The following is a 10,052-nucleotide window of genomic DNA, read 5'->3' on the forward strand; positions in this document are numbered from 1 at the left end:
CTTCCCTCGGCTCACTGGAGATTTTCCAGGTTGATGTTGCCGCGCTTGGCTGAGCAAGGCCATATGAAAAGAGTAAGACACAGGCATATAACCAGCAAAAATATTTAAAAAGCCGAAGAACATAAACAGGTAACGTTAGCTTGCTGGACTGAGGTCAATCTTAAAAGATGGTCTGGACGCTCACTAGATAACGTTAGCTAGCTAAACACTAAAAATCGTTAGCGTAGCTAGCTTGCACACGGTTTAGCTCGCTCGCTCGCATTGCTAGCTAAAGTTATAACGTCTGGTGTTGGTGTGCAAGTTAAGTGAATTGACATACTGGATTGATGTCAAAGCGAGAAAGACGGTCTGGTCGCAAACTAGCTTACATGCTGTTTAAACTAGCACTAATTAGCTTAACTTGCTTGCTTGAATTGTTAGCCACGGTTATAACGTCTTGTTGGTGTGCAAGCATTGTGAATTGAAATTGGCAACTGTTAAGGTTGGATTTGAATTGAGAAGTCTATCTAATTTAATAATCTAATCTAATTTCAATAACATCACAAAATATGTTGGGGACTTAAAGTGCCAAATCAGTCCAGTACAGTCTATTCATACCCTGTACCTCTCCTGAATGTACCTCTCCTTAATGTAGAATGATGAAGTGAAGGTACAGAGAGAGAGAAAAAGAGGAGGCAGCAGACATGAGCAAGGGACCAAAGAGTTACAGGTAATGGAAATATAAGTCATCTTGGGATAACTACAGGGGAAATTCCTGCCCCAAAATTCGCTCTGTGCGCTAAAACATTTTCTCCACTCTCAAACTCTGCACCCCCACTTTCAACTAGGCTTCCATGTGTGCGTGTGTGTGTGCGTGCATGTGCTGCTTGATGCTGCTCCTAGCCGCTAACCTCCTCCTCTTCCCCCTCCTCCTCTTCCTCCCCCTCTTCCTCCTCCTCCTGATTCCTGGATTTCCAGAATTGAAAGAAAGTGCTCAGGGGCCTTTCTCCTTTTCACACCGAGTCTAGAGCTCCGGGAGTTAAATAATATGCACACAAAATGAACAGAATAGAATGTCATTGTGCCGTGGTACAACGAAATTAAATCAGCCTCAACTTGAGTGCGCTGGACAACATACAACACAGAGTGCTGACAACCTCACAATACATGAATAAATTAATAGCACTCGAAACATTTAATATATTGATATTCATGAGGAAAATATCCTGTTTTCACTCCCTATCACAAAGTTACATGCATCATGGGGGACTATAGCGGCTATCCAGTGCCGGCTATATTTGGTGCATGCGTAGGCTAGGTCATGACGTGTACCGCAGGCTAAATGAATGAATGTCCAAACTTTACCTTTGCGCTTTGCCCATTTTAATTACACCGGTGAAAGGGTATTACATCCGTGCAAACATATTAGTTAGGTAGCCTAACACCATTTCACTGCCTCTTACAGGGACAACACGCTGACTGTTGCTTGATATGGCTTGAGTTGGAATGTTGTTTACCTGAGGGTTATGTTTTTTCGGTGCCATGTGTTCATTTGTTCGTTCCTTTGTTGTGTCAACTACAGTAGCTGCTTTAAACTGCAACGGTGATGCACCACCGGTATGTTTTTTTGCGTTTGTCTCCTCTAAGTATCGCTGCCCAAATGTCCCTGTACGCTGACGACATGCAGTCATGGGCGGAGGTTGCCTCCGAGGGCCCTTCTAGTTGAGTCTGTTTTTAAACATCAGGTCTAACAGCTTACCCTTAAAGGTCACAACTGTCTCATTCAAGTGAAAATTACTGTTGTATAACTGCAACATCCCTCCTGTGTGTGTGTGTGTGTGTGTTTGTGTGATTGTGAATCAACTTCATGAATCAACCTGCTTTACGTTATGAGTGTGGGTGTGTGTGCAGTTGCCTTTATGCAGTTGGAATGTTTGCAGTAAAAGTCTCAAAGATGAATATATTTTTCATTAAGAAGACAAAGAATGTCACATCAAGTTGAGTGAGAATCACTTTTTCTGCATCATTGGCTTCATGTTTCTTGCACCGAACACTTAGTGTTTTTTCAGTAATATAGCGCTTTCACCCAAAGCGCTTTACAATGGCCTCTCTCATTCACCCATTCACACACACACACATTCACACACCAATGGTGCAGCTGCCATGAAAGGTGCCAGCCTGCTCATTGGGAGCAATTTGGGGTTCATTGACTTGCCCAAGGACATGTGGACAGGAGACTCTGTCCCTTTTCATATCCTCATAATATAACGTCCATTTAAGCGCATCGTAGAGTTTTCTCCCATGGCAACAAGACATTCATCTTTCAGAAGCAGAGTAAATGACTCGTTAGCAAAGATAATGGTGAAAGTGCACTTTTGAACCTTACTGAAGTATGTGTTTTATCAACTTTGGTTTCTTGGTTGCTCTACTTAATCTACTTCTTCGGGGCAGGAAATCGGTGGAAGAAGCTACTGGGTTGGTTCTATACCTGTTCAATTTACCACCTCAGTCTTCAAAAACAAGTTGTAACTGGTGTCCAAAACAGGTCTTATTTCTGGATCAACGGTTTATAGCAGTGAGATGCTGCCCCCAGCACCATCCAAGCATTGATGTAGAATAACGATCCCTCTTCAAATCACCAAACGAGAGTGTTATGATGGGTAGGGTTTCAGCAAGCCCAAACCTGCCCTAGAACGATTAAAAAAGACTAAAGTCAGCTGCCATCGCATAGCTCACTTCCAAAACTGCGTTGTAAGATTCAACTCCAGGCGTAGTTGTCAAATTGGAGCAGTTCTGTGGTTTTCAACATCAGCCTGTGAGATGGTGCCATGGCAGCTGTTCCGTGCCAGAGGCCCCTGGAGGCTAGGCCGTGATCCGAGGGGGGGCGTCTGGTACAGCAGAGGGGGTTATCATCACAGTCCTTACCTGGGATACGCACCGAGCCGCCCAGGGAACGGGCGTAGCTTCTCAGTCTCACCGCTACGCGCTGAGAGGAGGTTCACCATGCAGGACGACAGGAGGCTCGCGCTGCACGAGCTGAACGAGCGCTTCGCGTCCTACTTGGATGAGGTGAGAAACGACGCATGGTTGCGAAAATGTCTTTCTTTTTCACACATGCCTTTGAGATAAAGTAAACTCACAGACATCTAGAGACGATGACACTAACTTGAGTGAAGAAGCAATAGGCTAATATACTGTAGCAGGTGTGATGGTATATGATAGTATTGAGTTGACTATTTGTGTTTATTATTTTGATAATCTCAATAAACAAAGCGCAATCCATCCATGACACTTTCATAGTGATTGAATACAGACATACTGTATATACTGCTGAAATGATACTACTGGATACAGTGTGAAGGCAAGGTGAAGTTCTTGAGGTAAAAGTGAAGTTCTTGTGGTAAATGTGTCTCAATTAGATTCCTTTTTTTGTCACATGTAGGCTAATGTGTGGTGTACAGTCAGTGAAATGTCGCTGCCAGCTCCTTGATTATGCTACAGTGTGGCTGAATTTTGAAATGGTTTCTACCTGATTGCTGCAGGTCCATACTCTGGAGACAACCAATCAGCAATTGGAGCTTCAAATCACAGCATACCTGGAAAACTGCTGCCCTGAAGACCAGAGAGACTTTGACAGACACTTGGAGACGGTATACCACCTGCAGAAAGAGGTAGGCGCTATGCGGCCATAGTCCCTTCCTCTCTAGCCAACGCCAGGATTCAGAGCAGCGTTAACATCATTGGAACCAGTTCATTCAGAGGGGAGAATAGGACAAGGAAAGGAGACAAGGAAAGGAAGAGACACATCCATAATCTTGAGAGGGGGAAACGCCCACTTTGAGGTGCAGCTCAGACTTGTAGAAGGTCAGGCCGGTCTATGCTTGCGTCTGTAAATGTCAGATGACTTCATGTCGGGGGGGGACTTGTTTTGACGACACATGATTCACAGCAGCTCAGAACACTTGTGTAACGTTAATGTCTCTGTATCTGGAGCAGCACGGTGGGGCAGTACTTGGCACTGTTGCCCCACAGCAAGAAGGTCCCAGGTTTGATTCTGATTCTTCTTCTTCTGTTGTCCTGATTCTTCTTCTTCTTCTGTTGTCCTGATTCTTCTTCTTCTTCTGTTGTCCTGATTCTTCTTCTTCTGTTGTCCTGATTCTTTTTCTTCCTTCTTCTTCTTCTTCTTCTTCTTCTGTTGTCCTGATTCTTCTTCTTCTTCTGTTGTCCTGATTCTTCTTCTTCTTCTTCTTCTATTGTCCTGATTCTTCTTCCTTCTTCTTCTTCTTCTTCTTCTGTTGCCCTGCTTCTTCTTCTTCTTCTGTCCTGATGTTTCCAGATCAGTGAGAGGAACATCGGCCATGCTCAGCTGAGGCTGCAGATTCTCGCTGCTGATCTAGAGGCCAGTGACTACAACATCAAGTGAGTTAGATCTGGCCATGTTCTGTTTACACTCCAACTACTGTATATTGTAAACATCCTGACACAAACACACAATAACACAAGTATCCATGTTCTCAAATATACACGCATGCATGCATGCACACACACAAACACACACACTTAATTATAATTTATAATTTAATATAAAATCACAATTAATATACAATCACAAGGTCATGGACCCGTGGCATAGCTTTCTTTTTCACACATTCTTCAAGGGTGCAAGCAGCAGCATCTCCGCCAACACACCCAGTCCTCTGAGGTCACGCTGTCCTGTTTGGTCCCGCAGGTGCGAGCAGCAGCAGAGGACACACCCAGTCCTCTGAGGTCACGCTGTCCTGTTTGGTCCCGCAGGTGCGAGCAGCAGCAGAGGACACACCCAGTCCTCTGAGGTCACGCTGTCCTGTTTGGTCCCGCAGGTGCGAGCAGCAGCAGAGGACACACCCAGTCCTCTGAGGTCACGCTGTCCTGTTTGGTCCCGCAGGTGCGAGCAGCAGCAGAGGACACACCCAGTCCTCTGAGGTCACACTGTCCTGTTTGGTCCCGCAGGTGCGAGCAGCAGCAGAGGAGATGCCTGACCACAGAGGCGGACCTGGGTGATCTGGTCAGGGTCCAGGATGAGCTTCTGTCCACCATCAGAGAGCTGCAACTCCAGCTGGACGGACACGCCGAGGACCGGGACCTCCTCAGGAACTACCATGAGGAGGTGAGCTACTGTAATTACACTGTAATAACTCGTCAACACTGTAAATGCGGGAAACCTCAGTGCTTTACAAGTATAAATAAAGGTTTGAAATTAAATTAAATTAAATAACCCACAACAGAAGAGCAGTAGGCCCATTTCAGTTGTTCCAGTAACAACTGACAATAAAGTTGTGTTGTATATAATATATCTGTTGTATATAATATCTATTATATGTGTTGTGTTGTATATAATATATCTATATATCATCTAGTATATATTTAAGTACATGGTGTAGAAGATGGTGATCAAGTGACCAGTATGGAACACGTTGATCAGGTGACCAGTATGGAACATGTCGATCAGGTGACCACTGCGGTACAGTTTCTCTGTCTGTAAAAAAAAAAGGTGACACTGACATCACACAGGCTCTGCAACGAAAATCCCCAATGCAAACGGGTCACAACAAAAGGCCAAAACATACAGGTCTGCAAGACGTATCCCATCCACCAAGGTTCATTCAGCTGCATATCAGTCCCCATCACCGGGTGACAAACTGCTATAGTAACCGGAGGACATTTTAAAACTAAAATCGGATTCGTTCGCTCGCTGTCTTCCTGGTTTTCTACAACTGCTCTTCGCAATGTAAAGCGCATTGTATTGCCTCTGTGTATGAAATGCGCTATACAAATAAAGTTTGATTTGATTTGAGTGTTTCCAAACATATAATTGGTCGATACTGTATGTTCTTTTTCCACATCTCTTCAGGATGTGCAGGAGCTCCTGGCCCGGGTGTCGGGGGCCGTCGCGGTGGAGATGGACTGTGCTGACTCAGCAGACCTGACCCAGGAGCTGCTAGTCCTCCGGGAGAAGAGCAAGGCGCTGATCCAGAAGAACCGCGCAGTGGTGGAGGCCTGGTTCAGCAGCAAGGTGGGTCAGAGTTGGTTCATAGTAATCCCATAGTCCCGAATAAAATCCTAGTCCTTAAAGGACAATGCTCGTTTTTGACAACCTGGACCTTATTTACGACATATTATAAGACGTTTGACTCACCGAGATCACTTTGGTGTAGTTCGGAGGCATGTAGAAGAAATTTAAAATCCAGCGCAAGCCAGTATATCCATGTAATGGCGGTGGTCGGGGCACTTAGAATGCAGTTTCTAAAAATTTATTTTCTGCCGCGAAACGGTTGTTTTCATCAATCTGTCTTTATGAATCGCTAGTTGTGCTTACATAGAGAGCATAGGCCTGTTGTGGTTTTTCACATGCCTCTGTAATATGATCTTTAGAAACGTCTTTAGACACAAAATAGCTTCCTCACTTGCTCCAGCACGCATGCGCACAGCGTGCTGGAGCAACGATTGCGCGCTGTGCGCATGCGTGCTGGAGCAAGTGAGGAAGCTATTTCGTTTCGAAATACGTTTCTAAAGATCATATTACAGAGGCATGTGAAAAACCACAACAGGCCTATGCTTAGAAAATAGATTTTTAGAAACTGCATTCTAAGTGCCCCGACCACCGCCATTACATGGATATACTGGCTCGCGCTGGATTTTAAATTTCTTCTACATGCCTCCGAACTACACCAAAGTGATCTCGGTGAGTCAAACGTCTTATAATATGTCGGAAATAAGGTCCAGGTTGTCAAAAACGAGCATTGTCCTTTAATCCTTACCGTCAAATTAATTACGCAGGATGTTTCTGTGCCTGTGAACCTGTGGGCTGGCTGTGGCTCGGGAGGTAGAGCGGGTCGTCCGATGATCGGTTCGAATCCCACCTCCTCCTGTCCACACGTCGAAGTGTCCGTGGGCAAGACACTGAACCCCAAATTGCTCCTAATGAGTAGGCTAGTGCCTTGCATGGCAGCTGCTGCCATTGGTGTGTGAATGGGTGAATGAGAGGCCATTGTAAAGTGCTTTGGATAAAAGCGCTATGTAAGTGCTCTCCATTTACCATTAGACTTTCCTCTGTGCCCATGAACTTGTGTAGACTTTTCTCTGTGCCTGTTGGGTTCCTCAGATGGAGACCTTGAAGAGCCAGGTGAGCCGGGTCTCTTCCTCTGGTGCCGACGCCCAGCTGGCGGAGCTGAGGGAGCTGGCCAGAACCACGGAGACCCTGGCGCTGGACCTGCAGCAGAACCAGGCCCAGGTAAACCCACCCACAGAACACACACACAACACAACAACATCATCAACATTAACCACAGAACATCCACACAACATCAACACAACATCAACATTAACCACAGAACAGCCACAAAACATCAACAACAACATTAACCACAGAACACCCACACAACACAACATCATCGTATTTCAACATTAACCAAAGAACGCAGCTGAATCTTAAAAACAAAAGAAAACGCAGCAAATATGAACGTGAACCACAGAGAGCATTTGTTTAGCATGTCGCATGTGTTTAGCAATTAGCATGTCGCATGTGTTTAGCAATTAGCATGTCGCATGTGTTTAGCAATTAGCATGCCGGCGCGTTTTCTTACCTTGCCGTGTCATCGCTTTATCAAACGTTCAGAACGACGTTCCGTCTCTTGCTTTCCTCCCCGTCCGACAGAATCAGTTTTTGGAGGGGGTGTGGGCGGAGTCGAGGGAAGAGTACGGCCTGCACCTGTACTGTCTGCAGCAGTGCTTGGACGCCATGGGGGCGGAGCTAGCACGTTTACGCTCCACCGCCGAGCAGAAGGGCGCGGAGTACGAGACGCTGCTGGACACCAAGGCCAGGCTGGAGACAGAGATCGCCGAGTACAAGAGGCTGCTGGACGCGGACAGGTAGGACGCGTCCTCCGCCCGATACCGGGACGGGGACGGCGTGTTTTCGTCGGCACGTACGCGTCCGACTTTTCTTTAAAGCGAGTCTATGATTTCAGCCCTGACTGAGACCGTTGTCTTCCACAGGGCGAACTCCAGCTACGTCACTAGCATCACTCCTCCACGTGTGGTTGGCAGCAGAACCGCTGTCCAAAGCTCGGTCCTGATTGGTCAGAACAGCTCCGTCAGTGTAGAGGGAGGGGATAGAGAGATCTCCGGCATGGTCGGAAACAGAGGTCAGGTAGCGATGAGGACAGCCAATAGGAACGGAGAGATCTCCGGAATGTTGGGAAACAGAGGTCAAACGGTGTCGGGAACAGCCAATACGGAGCACAGTAGCTCCGTAAGTAACATGTCAACCGTTTCCGCCTCCGAAAGTGCAAGGTTGAGTGCGGCCAATCAGGTCACCTCAAAGGAAGTCTGTAGTAGCGGTCCGACAGGCCCTGCGTCATCACTAACCTCAATCTACGACCGGAAACCTCCTGAAGGAGGCAGCAGCCGTGCGGGAGGAAGCACTCACGTCGGCTGCGCCGGGACCGAAACAAAGGTTGTCAGAACAGTGAGTGAGAAACGGATCACCTCGATGTTTGAACAGATGATTCAAAGTGCAAAAGCCATCGATAACCTGAACGGTGGGACCTTTGGAACTAAGATCAACCAAGACAAATCTGAAATCATGCAGAAAGTGGAAGGTGTTCTGGACAATACTACTACTTCTACTACTAATGCCAATGTTGATGTTCAGGTGATCAGTGTTGAGCGAGAAGGTCCGAGCACAAGCGTTGAGAGAGGCGAAGACGTCAGCCTCGCCCCAGACCGCCCAACGCAGCTCCGCTGTGTTGAGACTAGAGACGTAGGCAACGCTGAGAACGCCGTCCACACTAACACAGTAGTAAGCGAGACCGAAACCAGCACGGTCACTCAGATCGGCAGTACTGTGCTCAGCCCACAGGGGGGCGATAGAGAGCCGTCCGGTGAATCGGTTGAGCTAATCCGTCCAGGGAGTGGGTCCCATGTGGAGAGGAAGGTGGAGGACAGGGAGGTGAGGTCCGTTGAGGCTGTAGAGTTAAAAAGGTTCACAGAGAAGACAGTCCAAGCGACCGGAGAGGAGGTTATACAAGTGCACAGGCCTGCAGAGACTGATGATATAGACCGTCACACACACCACGAACAGGTGGGATCAGAGCAGGGAAGAGGTGAAAGGGAGGAGGATGTTAAGACGGGTGGAGGGGAGGCAGGAAGTCACGAGGACGTTCAGATTGATGTAGTCCAGGTCGTCCAGGAGACCAGTCCTGGGAAAGGGACAGTCCTGGGTGGTCTTGTTCAGGTGACCAGTGTGGAACATGTTGATCAGGTGACCGTGGAACATGTTGATCCAGTGACCAGTGTGGAACATGGTGATTTAGTGACCACTAGTGTGGTGGAACGTGTTGATCAGCTGACTGTAGACCATAGTGGTCAGGTGGCTGGTGTGGAACATATTGATCAGGTGACCAATGTGGAACATGTTGATCAGGTGACCAGTGTGGAACATGTTGATCAGGTGACCAGTGTGGAACATGTTGATCAGGTGACCAGTGTTGATCAAGTGGCCGGTGTAGAACGTGTTGATCAAGTGACTGTGGAACATGTTGATCCAGTGACCAGTGTGGAACGTGTTGATCCGATGACCAGTGTAGAACATGGTGGTCAGGTGACCAGTGTAGAACATGTTGATCAGGTGACAGTGGAACCTGTTGATCCAGTGACCGCTGTGGAACATGCTGCTCAGGTAATCACTGTGGAACACGTTCTCCAGGCGGCCGCTGTAGGAACCCAAGAACAGACATGCTCTGGAGAAGGAGGAAGTGAAGTGAATGTTGCAGACGAGAGAGCGCAGACAGAGAGAGCAGCTCAGAGCGTCTGCCAGGTCTCCTCCGACATGGCGGTCCCACCCGTAGCGAGCCACGTGGTTCGGACCGATGTGGTCCAGACCGGCTCCGAGGTGCGTGGCGGTCAGCTGACCAGCGCAGTGACTAGCATGTTTGAGAAGAGCTGCGCCGGAACAGCGACTCCGGCCGGCCTCGGGAACGGAGCTCGCAAACTGGGCCTGACGTTGAGCGAGGCTACGCAGAGCGTTGCTCTGA

General features: G+C 47.7%; 1 protein-coding gene across 1 annotated transcript; it reads left to right on the forward strand.

Annotated features, from left to right (window-relative positions):
* Nucleotides 1–2,982: 2,982 nt before the first annotated feature.
* On the forward strand, nucleotides 2,983–7,891 carry LOC311317422 (keratin, type I cytoskeletal 14-like; the record flags this gene model as incomplete). The annotated part of the gene is made up of 7 exons (XM_084448504.1): nucleotides 2,983–3,048; nucleotides 3,522–3,650; nucleotides 4,316–4,398; nucleotides 4,969–5,125; nucleotides 5,870–6,031; nucleotides 7,121–7,249; nucleotides 7,673–7,891. The coding sequence occupies 7 exons, from the start codon at nucleotides 2,983–2,985 to the stop codon at nucleotides 7,889–7,891; spliced, it is 945 nt and encodes a 314-aa protein (XP_084304630.1).
* Between the last annotated feature and the right edge of the window lie 2,161 nt (nucleotides 7,892–10,052).

Source organism: Borostomias antarcticus, assembly GCF_949987555.1.
Source record: "Borostomias antarcticus genome assembly, chromosome: 14".
NCBI lineage: Eukaryota > Metazoa > Chordata > Actinopteri > Stomiiformes > Stomiidae > Borostomias > Borostomias antarcticus.